Genomic DNA, 27,123 nt, shown 5'->3' on the forward strand with positions numbered 1-27,123 from the left:
TTTCAATAACAGGGAATATCATGAGCCCTCACCGCTCAAGGCTGGCACCAGAGTTGATGAAAATGCTAGTGTTTTTGAAAGTAAACCTGCCTTTGCTTGGGTTTCCAAATTTTCCCTGTGAATGGCAAGATGAATAAAAGCAATTGAAAGCCTTGCAGCAGCTCCAACTGCCTCCTATGCTCCAGATAATATAAGCACTACAGCACATGTACCTGACCTGAAATGCTGTGCCTGTCTGTTCACTGTCCAGGCCATATGTCCCTACTAGGGCCTGACCTGAAATGCTGTGCCTGTCCATCCACTGTCCAGGCCGTACATCCCTACCAGGGCCTTACCTCTAACACTGTGCCTGTCCGTCCACTGTCCAGACTAGGGATGTGAATCGTTTTTTGACGATTTAAAATATCGTCCGATATATTTTAAATTGTCAAAAATCATTAGAGCCGCGATACAATAACAATTCCCCCGATTTATCGTCAAAAATCGTAAATCGGGGGAAGGGGGAGGGGAAGGGGGAGGGCGGGAAAACCGGCACACTAAAACAACCCTAAAACCCACCCCGACCCTTTAAAATAAATCCCCCACCCTCCCGAACCCCCCCAAAATGCCTTAAATTACCTGGGGTCCAGAGGAAGGGTCCCGGAGTGATCTTTCACTCTCGGACCTCCGTGCGTTGTAGAAATAGCACCGGCGCTACGTTTGACCTGTCATATGACAGGGCAAAGGTAGCGCTGGCGCCATTTTGTTTTTTTGTCCCCCGATGGCAGGAGCGTAGGAGATCGCTCCCGGACCCCCAGGGACTTTTGTCCAGCTTGGGGGGGCCTCCTGACCCCCACAAGACTTGCCAAAAGTCCAGCGGGGGTCCGGAACGATCTACCGTGAATCGTTTTTCCATACGGAAAAACGATTCGACTGCAGGAGGTCGTTCCGGACCCCCGCTGGACCCCCAGGGACTTTTGGCCAGCTTGGGGGGGCCTCCTGACCCCCACAAGACTTGCCAAAAGTCCAGCGGGGATCCGGAACGACCTCCTGCAGTCAAATCGTGTTGCCGTACGTCCGGCGCCATTTTGTGGCGCCATTTTGCGCAAAATTGCGCCGGCCGTATGGCAACAGGATTCGACTGCAGGAGGTCTAAGGGTGAACCCATTCTAGGGAGCCCTTTTCTGCACAAAGGAAAGGGAACTCTCCCCAAGTGCAGCCAGCCTGTATCTACCCTCTGACCCATGTTGAACCGTTGTTTACATGGAAACCTCCTCTGCCTCGGCCTTGAAAATTTTCGTTTGTATATTTGCTAACGGAACCATTGTTTACATGGAAACCTCCTCTGCCTCGGCCTTGAAAATTTTCGTTTGTATATTTGCTAACTCCACCAGATTTTAAAAGACCAGCGAGAGCTCACTAGATGCCAACGGAAACACCCCACTTTAGGGGTGAACCCATTCTAGGAAGCCCTTTCCTGCACAAAGGAAAGGGAACTCTCCCCGGGTGTAGCCAGCCTGTATCTAGCCTCTGCCTCTGAGCCTTGCTGCCATACACCAGATGACTCACTCAACTCCTTGTGGTGTTCTGGCCACTATCATAGTTGCTCAGTGTGTTGGTGCTAGTATTTCTGCTTGCTATGTTTCCCCTTCCTTGTGCTGTAGGATGTTGATGCCACTTGTCTTGCCGCTTTGCCTGTCGTGCTGCCTTCGAGGGTTCATGCATCTGTTATCGGTGCTCTCTTTTGAAGCTGTGGTGTGTTTTTGACACTCTTGCTGCTGCTTTGCACCTCTGTTAAAGCACTCTTCTTGCCACTCCTGGTACCCCTTTGCCCCTTTAAAGTACCTTAGGCTATTCATGCCACTTTGGTGCCACTTTGCCACAGTCTAAGTACCTTGGAGCTCTTTTGTTGTTCTGATGATTGCTCCCCAGAAGTTTCATGAAAATTGATAATAAAATCCCAATTCTGCAGCCAAAAATAGGCTGCAAATACTTCCCCTATTGACTTTAATGGGAACCGGAAAACGAATGCATGTATCAACGTATCAGGAGCGCCATTGAACGAATGCAACGTATTTGCCCGCCGATGAATACGAATACCGAATCGGATGAATCAGTACCCTCTGCACATCCCTAGTAATTGCTCTTTTGCAAAACTTCCAGCTGGAAGTGAAGACCCATGCCACCTTAATGGTGGTTTATGTTTTAGAACCTGATAAAGAGTGGACACTTAAAATGTATTTTCGTACTGAATCTTGTTCCTTTTTAGGCAGTAAAGTATTGATTTTTCCTAATGTTGCAAGAACCACACAGTAATTGCATAGATTCTTAGATTGTTCCTTATGAAGCGGCAGAAGGTTTTGGCTCTAGGTGCCACTTTTACTTTACGTTTTCCTTGCAAATGTCATGTTAATTTGGGACAAACTGTATCAAAAATTCTCCACAATGAGAATGTACTCAATATCACTCTATTAAATTAACACTCTCAAATGTCAATTGTATATCTGCCCATCTGCAACTGCAACTATACACAATACATTTTTGTAGGTGAGAGTGGCTAATTTAATAGATGGATCTCCTACCACACCTGGTTTTACTGGGCCATGATTTTAATCATCAATGCACCATCCCATTTTTTTGTTGCAGGTAAAATTGCTTCTAAAAACCTTATGCATATATAAAGTAAAAAATACTTTTAATCCAATCAATTCTCTTTGAACATCACTGTTTTTCATAAACATAAGTACTTATCTTAATAAGAACCATTCAAATGCTGAAGTTAGTCGAAAAGTCCTGATACTCATCAAAAAATCCCAACATGGCCATGTTTCGAAATTGTATCTTCCTCAGAGGTGATTATTCATTTTCTTACTCCAAATCTGACTTAAAACCGACATCTGTAAAATAATAGAATTCTTGAAGTCAATAACACTTAACAGCATGTACAGTGCTATCACTCATTTTCATGTTGTCGACAATAGGTTTTACCCAGGTTAAATACACTTAATCTGGGTAAATGACTTTTGTAAATTGACAAAGCCAAGGATTTAGTCAAGGGGAAGTCTTGCCTCACAAATGTGCTACATTTTTTGAAGGCCTAAATAAACATGTGGCTAAAGGTGAGCCAGTTGATATAGTGTATCTGGATTTCCAGAAAGCTAGATCCCTCCTTATGTTTTCCATATGTTCTTGGGTGTCTACCCTATTGCAGATGCTGGTATAATCCTCAAAAAGACAAATCTTTCCTGATTGTCCTTCCATAATATCACTTACAGTCTTGCCTCACAAATTTGCTACATTTTTTGAAGGCCTAAATAAACTTGTGGCTAAAGGTGAGCTAGTTGATATAGTGTATCTGGATTTCCAGAAAGCATTTAACAAAGCCCTCATGAGAGACTTAGGAAATTAGATAGACATGGGATAGGTGGCAGTGTCTGATTGTGGATTGCCAATTGGTTAAAAGATAGAAAACAGAAAGCAGGTCTAAATGGTAAATTTTAATAATGAAAAACGGTGAATAGTGGAGTGCCCCAGGGATCTGTTCTGGGACCGATGTTTTTTAATATATTTATAAATGATCTGGAAAGGGGAACAATAAGTGAAGTGATCAAATTTACCAATGGCACAAAATTATTCAAAGTTGTCAAATCCGAAGAGGATTGTGTGAAATTGCAAAAGGACATTGCAAAACTGGGAGACTGGGCATTCAAATTGCAAATGAAATTTAATGTAGACAAGTGCAAAGTGATACAGTTAGGGAAGAGTAACTCAAATTATTGCTACAAAATGCAAGGTTCCACATTAAGAGTCATTACTTAGGAAAAGGTTCTAGGTGACATCGTTGAAAATATGTTGAAATCTTCTGCTCAGTGTGCAGTAGCAGCCAAGAAAGCAAATAGAATGCTAGGGATTATTAGAAAAGGACTGAAGAATAAAACAGAGAATATCATAATGCCTCTGTATCGCTCCATGCTGCGACCTCATCATGAGTATTGTATTCAGTTCTGGTCACCAAATCTCAAGAAAGATATAGCACAATTAGAATAGGTACAGAGAAGGGCGACCAAGATGCTAAATGGAATGGAACAATTCCCCTATGAACAAAGGCTAAAGAGATTAGGGCTCTTTAGCTTGGAGAAGAGACAGCTGAGGGGAGATATGATAGAGGCCTATAAAATAATGAGTGGAATGGAACAAGTAAAAGTTAATCAGTTGTTTACTCTTTTGAAAAGTACAAAAACCAGGAAACACATGATGAAGTTACTGGGTAATACATTTAAAACTAATAAGAGAAAATATTTTCTCCCAGGACAAGCAGGATGGTAGTCCTCACATATGGGTGACATCATCAGATAGAGCTCTGACACGGAACACTTTTGTCAAAGTTTCTAGAACTTTGATTGGCACACTAAGCATGCCCAGCAAGCCACTAACCCTGCAGCCAGCAGGGGTCCCTCTTCAGTCTCTTTTTTTTCCATGCAGCAGTTGCCTCGCAGTTTAGGAGCTCTGTGAGAAATTTCTCACAATTTTCCTCACGGAACTATTTGAAGTTTATCTTCTCAAAAAATCCCTCACTAGGGACCCCATCACACTCTGTTCCCTCCAATGCTCGGTAAGTGTTTTACCAATACTTGCGGTCGGTTCCCTGTGGCTTACCGCTTCGGTGCCCGATGGTCACTGACCGTGTGCCTGCCAAATTTTAACATGGCGACCGGGTTTAGAAAATGTCCCGAGTGTCCAAGGACCATGTCCAAAACGGACCCACATGAAGTATGTGTTTTGTGCTTAGGCCCTTCGCCCGACATTCGTCGATGCCCTAGTTGTGCACAAGTGACCCCCAAAGGCTGTCACGCTCGTCTGGACAAAATGGAGCAGTTTTCTTCAAAGCAGACTGCTCCAATGATGCCAGTTCAAGCGCCACCGACCGTGGAGGATCCATCAACCTCGGAGACGATTCGCCAGGAGCACCATGGACAGGGTGACCGTCCATCACCTACTCCATTGAGGACATTGGTGTCATCGTCCTCGGTGCCGGGGAAAGACCGGACCGAGCACCAAGGGAAACATCGACACCGGCACCGATGGGCATCCCCGACTGGTGCTGGCACTGATACCGCAGCGGCATCGGCTTCCATAGAGCCGCCTGTGAAGATGGCCTGTGAAGAGGAACCCCATGGCATTCCCCACCGATACCGGTGCCAGGCACCAAGCCTCCACGGGCCCCCATGGAGGCTCCAGTGATGCCTAGCCTGCCTCCTATCTCGATCATCGTACCACCCATGCCAGCTTCCCAGGAGGAATTAGACCGCATGGTCCAAGAGGCAGTGCTGAAAGCCCTACGAGGCTTCCAATTGCCACCGGCGCCAGCCCCCATACCGGCCCCGGAACCTGCTCCCTCGATGGTGGCACCACTCCTCGAGCACCTCGATACGCTCATCAGTGCCTTATCGACTCCTCTGCCACTGGACAAGCTGGCATAGAGTCGTCCATCGAGGCCTCCACAGGTCCCGATTCCAGTACCGGGTTCCTTGGAGGAAGAAGGATCGATTCCTGGCCACATCCCTCTATGGGAACCATTGATGCCGGAGGCCATACCAGGGCCATTGGGGCTATCGGTTCCTCCATTGGGAGCTCCACCAGGAGAAGGCAAAAGTCCCTATAATCCATGGGGGCGATGCATCCTCAGATGATTCATCACGGACATTCGAGGACTTACTCTCAGAGCCTTCACCACCGGAGGAATGGTGAAGATCTCCTCCAGAAGACCTCTCCTTTGCCAGTTTTGTCAAAGAGATGTCTGAGACTATACTTTTTACACTGGTCATGAAGAAAGATGCTCGCCATAAAATGTTGGAGGTCTTACAATTTGTAGATGCTCCAAAAGAAATAATGGCAATACTGGTACATGAAGTTCTTTTGGACCTCATGCACCACCTGTGGGAACATCAAGGTACGGTACCCCCAGTCAATAAAAAGACAGATGCTACCTACCTGGTTCAACAAGCCCCATGTTTTCAAAAGAGTCAGCTGCCCCACCACTCTGTGGTTGTGGAATCAACTCAGAAAAAGGCTAAAAGGTCACATCCACATTCCTCTGCCCATCCCGGTAAGGAACAGAAAGCATTGGATGCGTTAGGACAAAGGATTTTCCAAGGGTCCATGTTAATATCGTGAATTGCAGCATATCAACTAGACATGACCCAATATAATAGAAATCTCTGGAAACAAGTCCAAGAGATTGCAGAGACACTACCACAGCAACAACAAGAAGCCTTGTCCTCTATCCTACAACAAGGAATGGAAGCAGGTAAACATGAAGTCAGAGCTGCCTACGATTCTTTTGAACCCAAAAAGCAACAAGGTAGGCGATCCAGTGAAGCCGTGAGGAAATAAGCCTTTGCTTTTTAACGAGAGGAGACGAACCGTGTTGGTGCATAAACAATAGATATATGTATACAGTGGATTTTATTCGGACCATCACCTGAACACTTTTCTTTGATTCATAACCCCCTGAGGCAGCCACCATTGGTGGCGAAACTCGGCCAGAGTCGGGCACTTGTACATGATACTTTACGTCTCCATGATTAAAAATTGAAAAAGACTCCTTTGTGGCATCCACCATTTTGTTATTTCCTTACGATTCTTTGGAAACAGCATCCAGAGTCTTGGTAGCAGGCATCAGTGCTAGACGCTGGGTCTGGCTTAAAGCCTTAGACCTACACCTGGAAATGCAGGTCAAACTGGCAGATCTACCCTGTACTGGAGAGAACCTGTTTGGGGATAAGATCCAGGATGCAGTGGTCCAGTTAAAGGACCATCATGAGACCCTGCACCAGTTGTCAACTGTCTCCCAGATGTTCCCTCCATAGCTCGCAGGACCACGCGTAGAGAACCCAAGAAACAATTCTACAGGCCATGCAGATATCACCCTCCTGCATCCCGTGCATGGCCGGCTCGGGCACCTCAGAGGGGACATGTGCACCAAACTAGAACATCTAGACTACAGCCAGCTCCACAAGCTGGCCACGCATCTGGATTTTGACACTTTCCCAGACAGCAGCAGCCATATTCCAGTGGGGGGCCTTCTGTGCTACTTTGCAACAAATTGGCATCCAATCACCATGGACCAGTGGGTACTGTCCATTGTAACCTACCGCTACCGTCTAAATTTTTCAAAAATACCCCTGGACTTCCCACCCAATCCTTCCTGGAGTTGGGACGACCACACAGGAAAATTCGAATCAGAGCTCTCAACCCTACTGTTGGTCAGAGCCATGGAACCAGTTCCACCGAATCATCAGGGAAAAGGGTTCTACTCTAGATATTTCCTTATTCCAAAAAAGACTGGCGACCTCTAGCCTATTCTGGACCTCCATGCCTTGAATACATTTCTTCACAAGGAACGGTTCAGGTTGGTATCCCTGGGCACCATGTTTCCTCTACTTCAACAAGGGGATTGGTTCTGCTCTCTGGACCTTCAAAATGCATACACCCATATTGCAATCTCCCCTCATTGCAAATATCTGCGATTTGTGGTGGGCCGCAGTCACTATCAATACAAGGTACTACCATTCGGCCTAGCCTCGGCGCCTTGAGTCTTTACAAAGTGCCTGGCAGTCGTGGCTGTGCAGTTACACAGCAGAGGCATATACGTTTTTCCATACCTGGACGACTGGCTTATTAAAAGCCAGCCAAAACAAGGAGCCCTCGACTCTCTTGGTCTCACCATAAGGCTTCTAAACTCATTGGGATTTCTAATAAATTACCCCAAATCACAATTGACACCGTCTCATCTTCTCTCCTTTATAGAGACCTAGACATGAACTGTCCAGAGCATTCTTACCCAATGACCTTGCGATTACGCTGTCCAACCTTGCCCAGCTTTTTCCGCCGTCAAAAAAGAGCCTCAGCTGGCCAGCTACTCAGATTGCTCGACCACATAGCATCAACTGTCCATGTCACCCCTATGGCACGCCTTGCCATGAGCGTGACCCAATGGACTCTGAAATCCCAGTGGCGACATGCTACTCAGCCACTGTCATCCATGGTACACATAACCAGCCAGCTTTGTCTGTCCCTTGCCTGGTGGACACACAAAGCAAACTTACAAGTGGGTCTTCCTTTCCAGCAACCGGCTCCTCAAAGTGACCTTAACTACGGATGCCTCTAACCTAGGTTGGGGAGCCCACATCCAAGGCCTTCAAACTCAAGGGACTTGGACAGAAGCCGAAGTGACCCATCAAATCAACTTTCTGGAGTTTTGAGCGATGCGGTACATCCTTTATGTATTTCAGGATTACCTCTCCAACAAAGTTGTCCTGATTCAAACAGACAACCAAGCTGCAATGTGGTACCTGAACAAATAGGGGGGCACAGGCTCTTATTTGCTTTGCCAGGAGGCGGCGCAGATTTGGGCCTGGGCCCTGTCGCATTCCATTCTTCTGCAAGCCACTTATCTAGTGGGTACACAGAATGTACTGTTGGACTGCCTCAGCCGGCGTTTCCAACCCCACGAATGGTCTCTGGATCCCTCAGTTGTGAGTAGAATCTTCCACCGGTGGGGTCATCCGACCATCGACCTCTTTGCGTCCAGTCAGAACCACAAAGTGGAAAACTTCTGTTCCCTGCACAGGGTCCGGCATGCACCAGCAAGGAATGCCTTCGCCCGACCCTGGAATCAAAGGTCTGCTTTATGCATATCCTCCGATTCTGCTAATAAGCAAGACTCTCATGAAGCTACAACAGGACCGGGGCTTAATGATTCTCATAGCCCCATACTGGTTGCGCCAAATTTGGTTTCCCATACTTTGCGACCATCTGTCCAGGACCCCATTTGTCTGAGCACGTCGCCCAACCTCATAACTCAGAGTCACGGCAAGTTACACCACCTGAATCTCCAGGCCCTCTCTCTGACGGCCTGGATGTTGAAAGGCTGATACTACAACCTCTCAACCTTTCAAGTGACATATCTCAAGTCCTTGTAGCTTCACGGAAAGCTTCCACGTGGAAATCCTACCACTCTAAATGGAAGAAATTTACCTTGTGGTGCACACAAAAGAGCTTGGATCCCTTTTCTTGCCCCACACCGAGTCTGTTAGATTATCTCTGGCACCTCTCGGAATCTGGTCTCCAGACATCATCTATCTGAGTGCACCGTAGTGCCATCTCTGCTTTCCATCAAAGAATAGGGGATGCCCCGATAAGGCTCAACCTCTGGAGAGTCGCTTCATGAGAGGCTTAGTACAGCTTAAACCTCCTCTACAGCCACCAGTCGTGGCATGGGACTTCAGTGTCGTACTTGCACAGCTCATGCACACTCCTTTTGAGCCCATGCACTCCTGTGAACTTAGATACCTTACATAGAAAGTACATTTCCTAGTAGCCATCATGTCTGTTCGCAGGGTAAGTGAGTTACAGGCCCTTGTGACCTATTCACCCTACACAAGGTTCCTCCATGACCGAGTGGTTCCCTGCACTCATCCTAAATTCTTTCCTAAGGTGGTAACTGATTTCCATTTAAATCAGTCTATAGTCTTGCCCACTTTCTTTCCAAGACCTCACGCTCACCCAGGTGAGCGAGCTCTCCACATCTTTGACTGTAAACGTGCTTTTCATTTTACTTAGACCGTACTACAGCCCACAGGAAGTCCACCCAACTTTTTGTCTCTTTTGATAAGAACAAACTTGGGAATGCGGTGGGCAAGCAAACACATTGTCAAACTGGTTAACAGACTGCATCGCATTCTGTTACCAGAAAGCAGGCCTTCCAGTACAGGGACGAGAGAAGGCACACTCAGTCAGAGCAATGCCAATGTCAGTAGCACACTACCGTTCAGTACCAATTGCTGACATCTGCAGAGCTGCGTCATGGAGCTCGAGGGGTGTGCATTCGTTTTGAACTTAAATGTAAAACGCAACTTATTTTTTTTTTTTTAACTTAAAAAAGTGATGAGGCGAAAACGATCGGATTTCCAACTTATTCAACATAGCTATGTTGAATACATTGGAAATCGCGATTGTTGATCCTAAATAAAAATTTAAACCCTCACCCTCCTTAATCCCCCCCCCCCAAGACTTACCAAAACTCCCTGATGGTCCAGCGGGGAGTCAGGACGCCATTTCTGAACTCCTTTGCGAGGAGCACGTGACGTCGGCGTCACGTCGGAGTGACGCGGCGTCACGTGATTCCCCGCACGTTCGCTCCGGGACCCTCATTGCACCCAAAAGTGCACGTATGGACATAGACTCAACTTATGGAATTCTCCATATGTCCATATTGACCGAAATTGACCCCCCCTTTCGACTTATGGACTTATGAACATAAACTTTTGGTCTGCACATCCCTAAGGAGCTCTCTCCACACCTTCGCAGCTCACTACTGCCTGGCCAAGGCTGGGCGACAGGATTCCGTCTTTGGCAAGTCTGTCCTAAGAAATTTGTTTCCAGTGTAGGAACCCAATTCATCCTAATTTGACCCACTGTGAATTTCAGGCTGCCTCATTCTTGCCAACAGCACCCTAGTTGTTGTGCAGGTTGCACATATTCGTGCTGCTTGGCCTCATACGTATGACTCATCCTGTAGCTTGCTATTCACCCATATGTGAGGACCACCATCCTGCTTGTCCTGGGAGAAAGCAGAATTGCTTACCTGTAACAGGTGTTCTCCCAGGACAGCAGGATGTTAGTCCTCGCGAAATCCGCCCGCCACCCCACGGAGTTATGTTCGCTTATGTTTTATTATTTTATTTTTTGCTCGTACTTTTGCTACAAACGAGACTGAAGGGGGACCCCTGCTGGATACAGGGATAGTGGCATGCTGGGCATGCTCAGTGTGCCAGTCAAAGTTCTAGAAACTTTGACAAAAGTGTTCCGTGACAGGGCTCCATCTGATGATGTCACACATAGGTGAGGACTAACATCTTGCTGTCATGGAAGAACACTTGTTTCAGGTAAGCAACTCTGCTTTTTTACTCAACCCATAATTAAGCTCTGGAATTCATTACCAGAGGATGAGATGAAAACTATTAGTGTAGCTGTGTTTAAAAAAGGCTTGGACAAGGAAGAGATGCAGAAATCCACTACTTATTCTCGGATAAGCAGTTTGGAATCTATCTACCCCTTGGGATCCTGCCAGGTACTTATGACCTGACTTGGCCACTGTTGGAAACAGGATATTGGGCTTGATGGACCCTTGGTCTGGCCCAGTATGGCAAGCCTTATATTCTTATGTTCTTACATGTGTTGCGTCAGAAGTGGAACTTGGGCTGAGGTGGGGTTGACGCAACCTGCAGGTGAGGACCTACAGGTCCCCACCATTGGCAGGTGGAGTGGGCTGAAGGTAGAGGCTGCTGGAGCTTCACCTATACCAGTGCCCTCATTCCCCGCAGGTTGAGCCTTTGGATGCCGGGACTGGCAGGACTTAGGTGGGCCTCGAGGTTGGATAACATTGGAGGTTGGTTCAGCCCAGAGACAACAGGCGCTAGGTGGCGTAGTCCTATCCTGGACTGGGTACTGTACTGGAACTCAGGTGCCAATGGAATGGAGATTAGCTGAGGGCACTCGAGCAAAGGTAGGCTAAAGCCTAATAAGTCCACGTCCAGAGAGTAGGTTAGAAGAGTCGTGTCAATGACAGGCTTCGATCAGAGCCAGTGGCAAGCAGAGGTCGTGGCAAGTAATACTAAATTCTAATCATGGAGAAGTCAATGGCGTAGTCAATCAAGGCAATCGTCTGATCATGGAGAAATCAATAGCGTAGTCAGGTGCCGGGGAGGTCTGGGTTTGGAGATAGGCAGTAGCTTAGTCAGGCATAGTGGAGATCTGGGTCTGGAGATAGGCTGAAGCATAGTCAAGCAAAGCAAAGTTGATATCCGTAGAGTCAGTCCAACACATAGACAGGGCAGGAGTGAAGAAGACAGGAACCGGGAACAATGGAGGTCAGGAACGAAGAGTAGAGAGGATTCTCTAGCAGCAACAAGTACTCAAGTGGTGAGGAGACCTGTTTGCAAAAGCAATGCTATGGAGCGAGGCCTGAGTTTAAATACACTGAAGAGTTTGACGTCATCATCCGGGGCCGTGGCCAGGTTCCCCCCATGGGCCCTTCATAAGGATCAGAGATGTGTGCACGCACGCCTAGGGAGTGGCACGGCACGGGTAGTGGTGTCTCTCCGTGGACCACGCGGAGAGGCCCGACAAGCCTCTGTATCTGCCTCTGTATTGCTCCATGGTGAGACCGCACCTTGAATACTGTGTACAATTCTGGTCACCGCATCTCAAAAAAGATATAGTTGCGATGGAGAAGATACAGAGAAGGGGAAGCAAAATGATAAAGGGGATGGAACAGCTCCCCTATGAGGAAAGGCTGAAGAGGTTAGGGCTGTTCAGCTTGGAGAAGAGACGACTGGGGGGGATATGATAGAGGTCTTTAAGATTATGAGAGGTCTTGAACGAGTAGATGTGACTCGGTTATTTACACTTTCGAATAATAGAAGGACTAGGGGGCATTCCATGAAGTTAGCAAGTAGCACATTTAAGACTAATCGGAGAAAATTCTTTTTCACTCAACGCACAATAAAGCTCTGGAATTTGTTGTCAGAGGATGTGGTTAGTGCAGTTAGTGTAGCTGGGTTCAAAAAAGGTTTGGATAAGTTCTTGGAGGAGAAGTCCATTAATGGCTATTAATTATACTTAGGGAATAGCCACTGCTATTGCATCAGTAGCATGGGTTCTTCTTAGTGTTTGGGTAATTGCCAGGTTCTTGTGGCCTGGCTTTGACCTCTGTTGGAAACAGGATGCTGGGCTTGATGGACCCTTGGTCTGACCCAGCATGGCAATTTCTTATGTTCTTAAGCAATGGCATCTAGAGCTGCAGTACTGGGGACCATGGCAGAGCCAGAGGCACCGGGGGAGGCCTGAGGTCAGAGCCGGTGGCCCACTACCGATAGTAAGGAGGAACCAGGAGCTGGAGTCTGTGTAAGAATGTGAGGGGGCACGCCGTGGGTCTGCTGTGGAAGGCATGCGTAACAGTACCCCCCTTTACGCCTCCCACTTGGAGGTCGGGGTTTGCCCGAATGGGCATGATGGTAATTCAGGAGGAGAGTTTTGTCCAGGATGTTCTGAGCTGGTTCCCACGAATTCTCTTTGGGTCTGTAACCCTCCCAGGAAAGGAGGTATTCCCACCGGCGGCCCCCTACGGCGGACGACTAGGACTTCGTGCACCTTGTATGTCGTATCAGTTTCTGCCACCAATGGAGGTGGCTCAGGGGCTTTTCGAGCAGGCCAAGATAGAATCACAGGTTATAGGAGCGATACATGAAATGTATTATGTATTCCCAGCAATGGAGACAGCCGAAGCTGGTATGTAACGGGTCCAATGCATCGGGTAATAGAGAAAGGACCAATATATCTAGGGGCAAATCTCTGAGATGGTATTTGAAGTCGGATATACCAAGTACTTAACCAGACTTTCTGGCCAGGGAGGAATTTAGGAGCCGAGCGACGTTGACTGTCAGCAGTTCTCTTGGCCTGGGAAGCGGCCTGAAGCAAGCGGAGATTTGTCTGCTCCCATAACGTCTTAAGAGCATCCGCAGTAGCCTGTGCCGCAGGAGATGGCACTGATAGAAGTATGGGCAATGGTGGTTGTGGTTGTTTCCCATAGACAATTGATAATGGTGATGTTTCAGTAGCAGTGGTGATGTGAGAGTTGTGAGAAAACTCTGCCCAGGATAGGAGGTCAGACCAGTTGTCTTGTCAGTCATTGATGTAAGCGTGCAGGAATGCCTTTAAGGAGCGATTCATTCGCTCAGCTTGACCATTGGCTTGGGGATGATAGGCAGTCATTAAGCTGATGTTAATACCACATTTTTGGCAGAGGGCGCGCCAGTACCTGGCAACAAATTGAGGACCTCTGTCTGAAACGATGACATTGGGTAGGCCATGCAGTCTAAAGATATGGTGAAAGAATAAACATGCTAGCTCTGGAGTAGATGGTAGGCCCAGTAGAGGGACGAAATGGGCCATTTTTGAAAAACAGTCTATGGTTACCCGTATTACGCTCACCTTTGAAGGTGGCAAATCCGTGATGAAATCCATAGGCAAGTGAGTCCACGGTTCTTCGGGTACTGGAAGTGGTTGTAGAAGACCCCAAGATTGACCGACCGGGGGTTTTTGCTGTGCACATATGTTACAGGATTCGATGTAAGCTTTTGCATCAGAGGTCATGGTGGACCACCAGAAGAACTGCTGGATCTGCGCTAACATTCGTGCTCATCCTGGGTGACCAGTGAATTTGGAATCATGTGCCCAGCGGAGAACTCTTTCTCCGAGTCATCGGGGCATGACCGTCTTTCCAGCAGGATCTGGATGAGTGGCAGATAAACAAATACAGGCCAGATCTATTATATGAGTAGGTTCTTCCAGAGTGTCTTCAGGCTCGAAGGATTGTGATAGGACATCTGCCTGGAGATTTTTGTCGGCTGGGCGATAGCGGAGTTCAAAATCAAATCTGGAAAAAAACAAGGCCCATCGAGCTTGACGGGCATTGAGACGCTATGCTTGACTCAAATGTTCCAGGTTCTTATGATTGGTAAACACAGTGAATTTGTATTGTACGCCCTCTAGCCAAGGGCGCCATTCTTTGAGAGCCATTTTTATGGCGAGCAGTTCACGATCCCTGCTGCTGTAATTTTGCTATGCGGATGAAAATGTATGGGAATAAAAAGAGCAGGAAACTATGGTACCAGAGATGGTGCGTTGACTCAGGAGTGCCCCAGCCCCAATGGCGGAGGCATCAACTTCCACTAAGAAAGGATGATTTGGGTCGGGATGATGCAGGCAGGACCCTTTCTGAAAGGCTTCCTTCAAATGATGGAAGGCTGTGACGGCCTCAGGAGGCGAATTTCACATGTCCTGACCTTTATGAGTCAAGGCCGTCAATGGAGCAGCCAGGGTAGAATAATGTGGGATGAAATGATGATAGTAGTTGAGGAATCCCAAAAAGCACTGATACACCTTGAAGCCCACCGGCTGTGGCCAATCCCGGATTCCCTTTAGTTTAGCTGGATCCATGGAGAACCCTTGCCGGGAGATGATATAACCCAGGAAAGGTAGGCTGGATTTCTCGAACAATCATTTGTCCAATTTCACAAACAGATAGTTCTCACAAAGGTGCTGAAGAACAGTTCGGATGTCAGTGCAATGAGTATCAAGGTCTTTGGAAAAGACGAACATATCATCCAGTTAAGCCATGACTTTGGTGTTCAGTATATCTCTGAAGATTTCGTTCATCATTCGTTGGAATACTGCGGGTGCATTACAGAGGCCAAAGGGCATCACCAGGTATTCGTAGTGCCTGTCCCGGGTGTTAAAGGCAGTTTTCAAATGTCGTTGGGATGGATTCTGTAAATAATACTCTGTGCTTAGGGCCAGGGACACAAGAACACTTAGACTCAGTAAAAGGTATAAAGTATTTTTATTAGGCAATATAAGTGTTCTTGGGAGATGCTGGATACTGGGTGCCCTTAGTCTTACAAACTGACCAGCATCTCGTTGGATACAGGAAGTGACCCTTCTTTTATAGATAAACATACAATATTGTCGAAGCTTCTAGATTTACGTGACTGCCCAGAGAATCATTTACAGAGTCACATCATGCTGTTGACATGACAACCTATCCCTGAACTGCCCTAATTAGTTTTTCCAGGCATAGCCCATTTGCCCTCACTCTCCAGATAATCCTTTGTTCTGTTAATTATCTTGTCCAGTGAGATTTTAACAGAATAGTGCCTGAAGCTCCCTCCGTTGGTTTCTTCTTTGTGACCCAATGAATAGGCCCTCACCTTTCTGGTGCCAGCTTGTCTACCTGTCAGGGACATTCTGCAAGTCATGCTCAGAAAGTCACTCAGAGTTCATTCAGCCCAGGCAGGCTAAAGAATAGCAGAGGCTTCTGGGGATTTTCCTTCTCCATGTTGGTTTGCTGTTCAGGCATACTTCTCAATTCTTACCAGGTTATACGCTCCATGTAGATCCAGCTTTGTAAATATGGAGGCACCCTGGAGGCGATGAAATAATTCAGAAATTAATGGCAAGGGTGTTATGTTTTAACTTGTTTTGTGGGCCCTTGGGTCGTGGAGAAAGCTGACTCCACCCACTGGGAGGAGTCCAGTGGGGAATCTCCATCACAGGTGGAGTCTCAGCAGTGATGGACACAGGAGTCAGAGAATATTTATTATACAGCAAAGAGAAACCCGAGGAGCGGGTTGTAAAATCAGTCCAGGAATTAGAAGACCTGAGATGGATTCTCCGGTAGTGGTCCAAAGGGCAGGGTAACCTGGGGAATCCTTGCTTCTTGAAACCTTGTGCATGGTAGCTCCGACAGTGGTCTGCAGTGTGGGGTAGGCCGGAGGCAGATGTGAGTAACTGGTACAAGACAGTGTAAATCCGGTAGTGGTCCACAGCGCGGGGTAGGCCAGAGGTATGTGTTGGCAATTGGTACAAGACAGCGTGGATCTGGTAGTGGTCCGCAGAGCAGGGTAACCCGAGGATCCCACACAGCTGAATAGACGTGGTAAACTAAGAGTATGTCTTGTACTCACAATGCAGAAGAGAATATGTAGTTGCAGCAGCAGAGGTCTGTGCAGAAGAACTCACTTACCTGGAGAAGGAGAGACAGACAGGAGAGGTTCTCAGAGGCGTGGATAACCCTGAGTGCAGTAAAGCCCCCAAGGAGTGGGTACCTGAGTCACTTAGCCAGGAATGCCAGTACAGCGATGTGAAGTGTCTCAAGTAAGGAATAGCAAGATGGAATCCTGTCTAACTCGTAGGTAGGAAAGTCCGGTTAGCTTAAGTACAGGTAGGCAGTGACATCAGGCGGAGGGGACGCCCCCAAGGTCCCTGCCATGACGTGCACAAGGAGGCAGACGCTCGCACGCATGCCCTAGGTCACTCCGGGTTCAAGATGACGAGCAGGATCACCCTCGCCGTCCCGGGAATGCCAAGGAGGTCGGCGTGCAGAGGCAGAGATGGCCATCTTAGCCAAAATCGAGGCTACTGGGCAAAATGAAGTGAGCAGCAAAGGTCGCAGCCGTCTGCGACTGATGAGCACAACAAAGGGATATTTATCCTTACGAATAATGGTATTTAGGCAGCGGTAGTCAATACACGGCCTAAGTAACCCATCTTTCTTGGTCACAAAAAAGAATCCCGCCCCAGCAGGAGAAGTAGATGGGTGGATGAATCCCTTCGCGAGGTTTTCTTGGATATATCCCATCATCGCCTTCATCTCGGGCAGAGACAGAGGATAGGTGCGTCCTCGAGGAGGCGAGGTTCCTGGAAGGAGATCGATTGGACAATCAAACTTTCAAAGAGGTGGAAGGAGGTCAGCTTTCTGCTTGGAGAACACGTCCTCAAAGGCTGCATAGGGAGCAGGTATGCCAGAGAACGTAGTAGCCAGAGGAACCCCGGATGGTGGTATCACTTTCTGGAGACAGGGCTGGTGGCAGGCGGGACCCCAATGGAATTGGAGAGAATGCTTCTGTAGCCAAGGGACTCCAAGAACTACAGGATGGATGGATTTCTCCAACACTAGCAATTCGAGTTCCTCAGTTTGTAAGGCACCGGTACGTAACTGGACAGGTTTCGTAGTCAGGGGAATTTGGCTCGGTAATGGCTCTCCGTAGATAGAAGCAGTACATAGAGAAGTTTCAAGTGAACGGGTCTTTATGTCCAAAAGCTGGACAAGATCCTTGAGAATAAAATTACCTCCTGCTCTGGAATCTACCAGCGGAAGGACAGGGAATCCCAGATCAGGGTAATTGGTACATATAACTGAGGGGCCAGAAAGGTTGTGCCCAAGTTCAGGACCCCTACTGAACTCGGGCCAGGGAGTTTCTTGGACGGATAGAGCAAGTCTGTAGCTGGTGGCCAGGTGCTCCGCAATACAGACACAGACCGGTTTGTCTCTGACGGAGGCGCTCTTCCGGTGTCAGCCACCCACGACCCAACTGCATAGGCTCTTCCGTCTTCACCACCTTAGTATCACTGCTGAGAGCAGGGTTGGTAATAGGTGGTGAATGGGAGCGAACCTGCGAAGGCTTCTTGGGCATCCGACTCTCCCGGTGATGCTCTTGGAGACGATGGTCAATTTGGTCTGCCAGGTCTATAAAGTTCTCAAGAGAGAAAGGGAGTTCCCGTGCAGCTAACTCATCTTTCAGCTGCGAGGAGAGTCCATCCAGGTAGATAGCTCGGAGGAAGTCTTCCTGCCAAGCGAGCTCAGTAGCCAAAGTCCGAAACTCAATAGTATAGTCGAAGAGACTTCTTTGACCTTGATGGAGATGTAGTAAGCTGGTGCTTGCCATGGCATGTCGCCTAGGATCATCAAAGGTCCATCGAAACACAGCCACGAACTGAGTCAGCTCTTTCAATATCGAATCCAAGCGTTCCCACAAGGGGGAAGCCCAAACCAGCACCTTCCCCTCAAGGCGGGATAAAATGAAAGTGACCTTCGTCAATTAGTCCTGGAAGACAGAGGGCTGCAGAGCGAATTGCATATAACATTGGTTAATAAACCCTCCGCAGAGTCTGGAGTCACTGTTGAAACGCGGGGGTGCTGGGAGTGCCAACAAGGCTTGAGACATTGATAGAGGTTGCTGTGGATGAGGAGGAGCCAGAAGAGGAACTGGAATATTATTGAGGGCATCAAGCCAAGTGTGGAGACGATCCATGGAGGAGGCTTCAAGAAACTGCTGCTGTTCATGTACCTTGGATGCCAGACCTGGGATGGCCTTGAGGGCATGCAGCTCCACCGAGTCCATGGCCTTTGTAACCTGTGGGAGGTGGACCCTTGGGCTGAGGTGGGGTTGATGCAACCTGTAGGTGAGGGCCTTCGGGTTCCCACCGTCGGCAGGTGGAGTGGGCTAAACGTAGAGGGCGCTGGAGCTTCATCTATACCAGCCCTCGTTCCCCACGGGTTGAGCCTTTGGGTGCCAGGGCCGGCAGGACTTAGGTGGGCCTCGAGTTTGGATAATAAGGGAGGTTGGTTCAGCCCAGAGACAGCAGGCGTTAGGTGGCGTAGTCCTATCCTGGACTGGGTACGGAACTGGAACTCAGGCGCCAATGGAATGGAGATTAGCTGAGGTGCTTGAGCAAAGGTAGGCTGAGCCTTATAAGTCCACGTCCAGGGAGTAGGTTAGAACAGGCGTCAATGACAGGTTTGGATCAGGGCCGGTGGCAAGCAGAGGTCGTGGCAAGCAATACTGAATTCTGATCACGGAAAAACAATAACGTTAGTCAATCAAGGCAATGGTCGGATCACAGATAAGCCATTAGCGTAGTCAATCAAGGCAATGGTCTGATCACGGAGAAGTCAATAGCATAGTCAATCAAGGCAATGGTCCAATCACTGAGAAATCAATAGTGCCATCCAGTGCTCCTACCATGTGACAGGGTCCGGCCAATGGCACAGATACCCTGTCACATGGTAAGGGCAAAGGCCATTGGCGCCATTTCGATTAGTGGCAGCCGACGGCCCGGGTGCGGGAGATCGCTCCCGGACCCCGCTGGACCACCAGGGGCTTTTGGAAAGTCTTGAGGGACCCTCCTGACCCCCACAAGACTTGCCAAAATTCCAGCGGGGGTCCGGGAGTGACCTCCTGCACTCAGACCGTCAGCTGCCAGTATTCAAAATGGCGCCGATAGCCTTTGCCCTTACTATGTCACAGGGACTACCAGTGCCATTGGTCAGCCCCTGTCACATGGTAGGAGCACAAGATGGCACCGGCCATCCAGTGCTCCTACCATGTGATAGGGTCCGGCCAATGGCACAGATACCCTGTCACATGGTAAGGGCAAAGGGCCATTGGCGCCATTTTGATAATTGGCAGCCGACGGCCCAGGAGCGGAAGATCACTCCAGGGACCCCCACTGGACCACCAGGTACCTGTAAAAAGTTTTTTGGGGGGGTCGGCAGGGTGTGGGAAGCTAAGGGATTAGTTTTAAAGGGTCGAGGTGGGTTTAGGGGTTATTTTTGTGTGCTGTTTTTCCCTCCCTCCCCCAAAATGATAAGAGAACCCCCACGATCAATATAGTGGTGTTTTCCTATCATTTTGGGGGATCCCCCGATTTCTGACGATTTTGAAAATATCATCCGATATTTTCAATCGTCCGAAGCCCGATTCACATCTCTAATATTTCCTGATATTAGTTCTGAGTTGTCTGCCCTAGAGTTTCCTTTTCTGACCTATTGATTTATTTCCTACAGAAAAAGTTCAAAGTTTGAGCATCATTAAAACCTTTCAGATATCTGAAGGCCTGTATTATATCTGCCCTCCACCTCCTCTCTTCCAGGGTATACATATTTAGATCCTTCAGCCTCATAAGTCTTCTGATACTGAACCCAAATCATTTTGGTTGCCTTCTTTGGACCCACTCCATCCTGTCTTTGTCCTTTTTGAAATACGGTCTCGAGAACTGAACACAATACTTCAGGTGAGGCCTCACCAAGGACCTGTAGAAGGGCATGATCTCCTCCTTTTTCTTACTGGTTATTCCTCTTTTTATGCAACCTAGCATTCTTCTGGCTTTAGCTATCACCTTATCACATTGCTTCACCATCTTCATATTACAGACACTATTACCCCAAGATCTCTCTCTTGGTCTGTGCACTTCAATCTCCCCCCCCCCCCCATCATATACAGTTCTTTTAGATTAATGCATTTCAGATGCATGACTGCACTTCTTGACTTTGAATCCCAGCTGCCAAATCTTTGACCACTCTTCAAGCTTTCTTAAATCACTTTTCATTCTTTCTACTCCTTCAGGTGTGTTTACTCTGTTTCAGATCTTAGTATCATTCACAAATAGACAAACTTTACCTTGTATCCCTTCTGCAATGTTGCTCACAAAGATATTGCACTGAACCAGTCCTACCACCAATCCCTGTGTCACTCAACTTAACACGGCTCTCTCTTCAGAGTAGGTTCCATTTACCATTACACGCTGTCTCCTATCAGTCAAGCAGTTTATGAGTCATACCACCACCTTGGTGCTCACTCCCAAGCTTCTCATTTTATTCACAAGCCTACTATGTGAAACTGTATCAAACGTTTTGCTAAAATACAAGTAAATTACCTCAAGCACTCTTCCTTGATCCAATTCTCTAGTCACCTAATCAAAAAAAATCTATTCGATTTTTCTGACAAGACTTTTTCCTGTGAATCCATACTATCTCGGGTCCAGCAACTCTCCTGATTGTAGATAATTCACTATTCTTTCCTTCAGCAGAGTCTCCATTAATTTTCCCAGCGCCGAGGTAAGGCTAACCGGCCTGTAATTTTCAGCCTCCTCTCTGCTGCCATGTTTGTGAAGTGGGACCACCACCGCCCTTCCCCTATTCCCAGTTCCAAGAATCTATTAAATAGGTCCTTCAGCAGACCTGCCAGCACATCTCTGAGCTCCCTCAGTATCCTGGATGAACCTCATCCAGCCCCCATGACTGTGTCCACTTTCAGTTTACCTAGCTCTTCCAATATATTCTCCTCTGTAAATGGAATTTCATCTACCCCATCCCCATCTATAGTCTTGTCAACAGCAACAGTCCTTCTCCCTTCTTTCCCACCTTTGGAATGTCTTCAATTAGATCTCTGTCCAGTTCTTCTATTTGAGTAGGAGGCCTGCAGATCACAGCAGTAAAAATGGAAGCACCATCTTTTTTTCAATGTTCCATAATGCTTCTTCTTTACCCTTTGTCCCTTACAATTCAGTTGCTTGGATATTGTTCCTCCCCCTTTTCTGTCCTCTCTATCCTTCTTTAATAAGTTATATCCCATAATAGCAATATCCCAATCATAACACTTGGTGAACCATGTCTTCATAACAGCAACAATGTCCATATCCAACTCCATCATTAGGCTTTGCGGGGCTGGGATTTTATTGTTCAGACTAAGGGCATCTGGGGTTATAGCTTTTCAACTGCTCTTCCTAGTCATCTTTTCTGTTGTTTTGTACTGATTGTTTTTGTTACTTTCTCTTTTACTTCCTACTTCCTGTATTCCTTGGGGGTGAGATGTCAACTTCACTGGCCACCTCCTACCACCCCTGCTTCCTAGTTTAAATGCTAGTAATGTTTGATCTGAATTTTCACTAAGCATCCGCTTTCTTGCCACAGACAATTGTAGGTCATCCTTACCATATAATTTTTTATTGCTCCATATATTACCCCAGCCTTCAATGTATCCAAAGCCACTTTCCTTTCACCAGGTTTTGCCTTGGTTATTTTTATCCTTGTGTGCTGTTTTCAAAACCACACCTGCTCTCTATGCTTTGGGAGCTTTGATGCATTTTTACTGTTTTCTATACCCTATATTCTTTTGGGAGTTTTGAAGTCTTTCTACTGTTTGTGATTCATTGTATGCTACACCTTGGAATTTTAATTTCTCTTTGCTGTTTGTAATACCCTGCCCTTAATTTACAATTTGGGGTTTTGATGTCTCTGTGCTTTTTGCATTTCCCCCATCTATACTCTAATTCCTCTGTACTGCTTGTGATACCCCACACTCTTTGTGTTGGGGTTTTGATGCCTTTATGCTATTGTGATTCCCAGCATTTTATGTCTTGAGGGTTTTATACCTTAGTGCTGTTTAGAGTATTCTGTCCACACTTTATACCGTGAGGGTTTTGATGCCTCTGTGCTGTTTCTGTTTCTACATACAGTATATGAGAGACATTATTGCACATTATGTGAGGGTATATTATTGTAATGAACAATTGAAGTACATTACATTTTGAATACCGGCAGCCAACAGCCCAAGTGCAGGAGATCGCTCCATGGCTCCCGCTGGACCACGAGGGACTTTTGGCAAGTCTTGGGGTGGTCAGGAGGGTGGGGGGTTGTAGTAAATTAAATTTAAAGGGTTGGGATGGGGTTTTTTTGGGGAAACAAATACATATGTAACTAATGAACGGATCGAGGTCCCCTGAGAATGGATGCAACGGAATTGGGTCCTGACAAATAAGAACATAAGAAATTGCCATGCTGGGTCAGACCAAGGGTCCATCAAGCCCAGCATCCTGTTTCCAACAGAGGCCAAAACCAGGCCACAAGAACCTGTCAATTACCCAAACACTAAGAAGATCCCATGCTACTGATGCAATTAATAGCACATTACAGAATACAAATACCAAATGGGACGAATCCATCCCTGCTGCACATCCCTAGAAAAAACTTTTTTTTTTAAATTTTGATTTTTATATTCCACTTTTCGCACTTTTTCAGCACTTCAAAGCGGATTACATTCAGGTACTGTAGGTATTTCCCTATCCCCAGAGGGCTTACAATCTAAGTTCATACATAATTAGTGAATCAATTAAAAGCTCCAGTCTCCAGATAATACAAACCAAAATTATTTAATATATATACATATAAAAGGCTTTTCTCGGTTGGTCTGTAGGTTACACTGTCGTGTCTCTCTATGGCCACCAGGTTGTGCCATGAACAGTGGAATGTGTGCTGTACAAAGACAATATGCTTTGTCTGCAAAGCCCTGTCTCTTTCACACACACAGGCACACATACACAAAAGTACATACATACAAACTCACACACACACAGGCTCCCACACATACAGAAGCACACACACATAGGCATTCAAATGCACACACACACACATACATACACCCACATAGACATGCAAGCCTATGCACACAAATGTTCCCCCAAATGCATACATAAGCAGACACACACACACATACACACACACAGGCCAGACTACCTGAGCAGTGCTGTGCACTTTTCACTTGTATGTGTGTGTATGTGTGTTTAAGTGCGTGCACTATGTGTGTGTGTATAGCAGGGCTTCCCAACCCTGTTCTGTGGACTCCACAGCAAGTCGGGTTTTCAGAATATCCACAATGAATATGTATGAGATCAATTTGCATACCATGGAGGCTCAGTATATGTAAATTGATCTCATGCATATTCATTGTGGATATCCTAAAAATCCAACTGGCTGTGGGGTCCCCAGGACAGGTTTTGGAAGCCCTGGTGTATAGGGTTTCTGCTTTCCTTGTATTCCTATTGATTATTGCTTTGTATCCTGCCTCTGATACTGATGAGTGCTAGTTCAAATTACAGAATTCATGACAATCTAATTATTTTTATGTTTGGTGTCCTACTCATATCATCAGTAGACAGGAATTTTTCAGGACTTGTTAGGGGGTCCAACAGGATTCTGACAAGGGATGACAATTCTGGAATCCACATATATGCACATGTGTGTTCCAGAAAGTAGGCTCTCTTTTTCCTGTGTATAACTTCTAAACTGAGGTTGCTATTAAAATTTAAATTATGGCTTTTCTTGATCAAAGCCTTCCTAATGTTAAACATGTGACTAGGTACATGCAAATATTTTTTTGTGTGAGCAACAATTTTTTCAAACTAACAATTTTTCAGTGCCAGTATTAGAGAGATGCAAGAGTTGCATTTCTGTAAATAGCACAAAGAAAAAATTGTGAGCAATCCTATAAAGTCTGTGAGTGAAGCTCTGAAATGTATGAGCAATCTCTCATGTGCTCAGCTTAGAGAGAACTATGTTTACAGTAATAATTACATTAAAACTTCAAATTTTATTCTTTAAAAAATTACATAAAGGATTTGTGACTTGCCCATTCATTCCTTGTCTACTGATTCAGAAAGTGAAGAGTAGTGAAGCTAGTTCTGATATAATCCTTCAACACTAGCTACTTCCTCTCATTCTTCAATCATTAGCAATCTACTGGCATCTTGATAGACACATAGAGATGTGAATCGTTTTTATGTTTGTGTCATGCTTCGTTTTTCGGCTGCCACGGGAAATTTCGTTTTCCCACAGTTCAGGCCTTTTTTTGGGGGGGACCATTGTTTCTTGGGTTAGTGCGCACTAACAGGAGTTAATGCACACTAACTCCCGCTAGTGTGCGCTAACCCGAAAAATGATTTTTTCAAAAATTTCGGAGAAAACCTGATCGTTTTTCGGGTCCTCCAAACCATACCAAATTAGATAATTTCATTAAAATTATCTAATTCAGCAAAAATGAATGCACATCCCTACTGGAGAATATATCTGCCAGTAGAAGTCCCAGAACAGGCGCAACAAATAACTAAAGAGCTGCCAGGTTGTGGCAATCACTCCTGGAATGTATAAAAAAAATATTGATTTTATTTACACTGTTACTTGCAAAGAGTCTGCAAAGCTGTATTAATAATGCAAATTATAGAACTGCATACTTAGGCTTAATCATTACTATTAGTTTTTAAGCCAGATCGGGATTTAGACATAGACAGCATTGGCAATTGCCTGAGGTGCTAATTTCTGAAGGTATCTAATGCCTGGGCTGTAAAGGAGTTTGTTCAGACTTGCTTAAGGATCATGATCTCTGTGGGGACCTCTTCCATTGTTCAGTGTGAGAAGAGGGACCCACCCTGCTTTCTGATTCTGTCTATGGGCACTAAAATCTTAAATCTGTCCTTGACTTGGGTTGCAATCACTTTTTAAAGGACACAACTCCTTAAGTTCTCCAGGGAGAAACTTTCCAATCAACATTCCAGCAAACAATCTTCTACAGGTAGCACATGCGGTGCCTGTGAGCCAATCAGAATGTAATGTTGGAATTTAGACTGCAAGGTTAATCTTAATCACGGGATGTAAAAAATATGCATTCTCTTTCGTTTTTTCATTCTAATGCAGACGTGAACTTGCTCTTCAGGAGGGACTGAAGAAGATAATTGACATCCCGCTGTCCTTGGCTGAGAAAGTGAATTCTCTGTGGCCTATCTTAAAAGAAATGGGAAAGCATGGGAGCATCATCTGCAAATCTGACCTGCAGGTACATATCTAATGTACAGCAATGCAATGTTAACTGCAAATCCTAGCTCTAGGTAGATTTCTGTTCATAGCATTATTTCAGAAAGATATATCTACTATGCAACATGGTACTGTCTCCTATACATCCTACCTGCAGGTTTCTGTCTCATGTATATGAAGAAGGGAAGTATACAGGACTCTGACAGAACAATGACATATAGACCCTAAAATGTGCCCTGCCTTTTGCCTAAGACTTCCTTCCCTGCTAGATTTGGATTTGACTACTCGCCTTTCCAAACCCAAGCTCAAGGGGAGTTACATTTTAGTTACAGTAATTATTTCCATGCTCAAAAGGGCTTACAGTCTTAGGGAGTCATTTTCTACGCCATGTTAAGTCTTTCCCGCATGGTAATTAACAGTGTTTACTGTTTGGTAAATGTGTTATTGCAGGTGTAACCCTTTTTCCAGATTTTATGGTATTCCAGAGGGCACATAAAAGTATTTCTATTGAGGCTATCTTCTTTTGCCACCTTCCCAATTTTACCAAGTCTTAAGGAGTGGATTCTTTTTATGGGAGAAAAGCTTTCCTTTAAGGCCGAAGTGGTGAACGGGAATCCTCCCTGAGGTGTGCTACTGTTCCTTTTCTTGGCGTTTGTACTTTAGGAAAAGGCAGAACACAGAGTGGGTGTTCAGAAAACCTTTACTATGATTTAGCAGAATTAAAATAAATGTCCACTGTGTCGTATGTTGGTTCAAACATCCCTCAGGTTTTTCCCAATTCTGTAAACCTATGCTGGGGGTTCCTGTGTATGACCTTGCAGCCCCTAATGACCAACCTTTAAGAACTGACCAGGCACTCATCTACTCTCCCCCATTTCCTTTCTGTTATATTTCTATATAAATAGCAATAATGCTCAAGGAGGATAATTATAGGTAAAAAGTGGTTATATTTTCTCTTAGTTATAATAAGATAATGCATTTCTTCTAGCAGTAATGAAATAGATTATAATAGAACATAATATAAAATACAAATTAAAATAGAGAGCTAAGCTGAGCTATGGACAATCAGTGGCAAATTACTTCCTTGAGAAAAACAGCTCTAGGAGGCGATCGGTGCAGGAAGAATCTCTATGCAGTCAAAGAGTTAACTGCAGATAGGATTTCCTAGGCAGGTGAAGTAACTGCATGGGGCAGCCATGTCTTCAGTTTTTGATGGCCAGTCTACACTTAATTTCCTCTGCTTCATTTCCACTCTTTATATAGACTAGGCATATCATCCTGACCTTATCTTTGTTCCTCTCATGTTACAGATTTCT

The 27,123-nt window shown here is 46.1% G+C and overlaps 1 protein-coding gene across 3 annotated transcripts in view; it reads left to right on the forward strand.

Moving 5' to 3' along the window:
• Window positions 1-27,123, forward strand: part of FTCD (formimidoyltransferase cyclodeaminase) — a 296,425-nt gene that overhangs the window by 154,389 nt on the left and 114,913 nt on the right. For all 3 annotated transcript variants that reach the window (XM_029606737.1, XM_029606736.1, XM_029606738.1), the window contains one exon: window positions 25,691-25,829. In XM_029606737.1, coding sequence (XP_029462597.1) covers window positions 25,691-25,829 — 139 coding nt within the window. The remainder of the gene's footprint in view (window positions 1-25,690; window positions 25,830-27,123) is intronic.

Source organism: Rhinatrema bivittatum, chromosome 6 (genome assembly GCF_901001135.1).
Source record: "Rhinatrema bivittatum chromosome 6, aRhiBiv1.1, whole genome shotgun sequence".
Classification (NCBI taxonomy): domain Eukaryota; kingdom Metazoa; phylum Chordata; class Amphibia; order Gymnophiona; family Rhinatrematidae; genus Rhinatrema; species Rhinatrema bivittatum.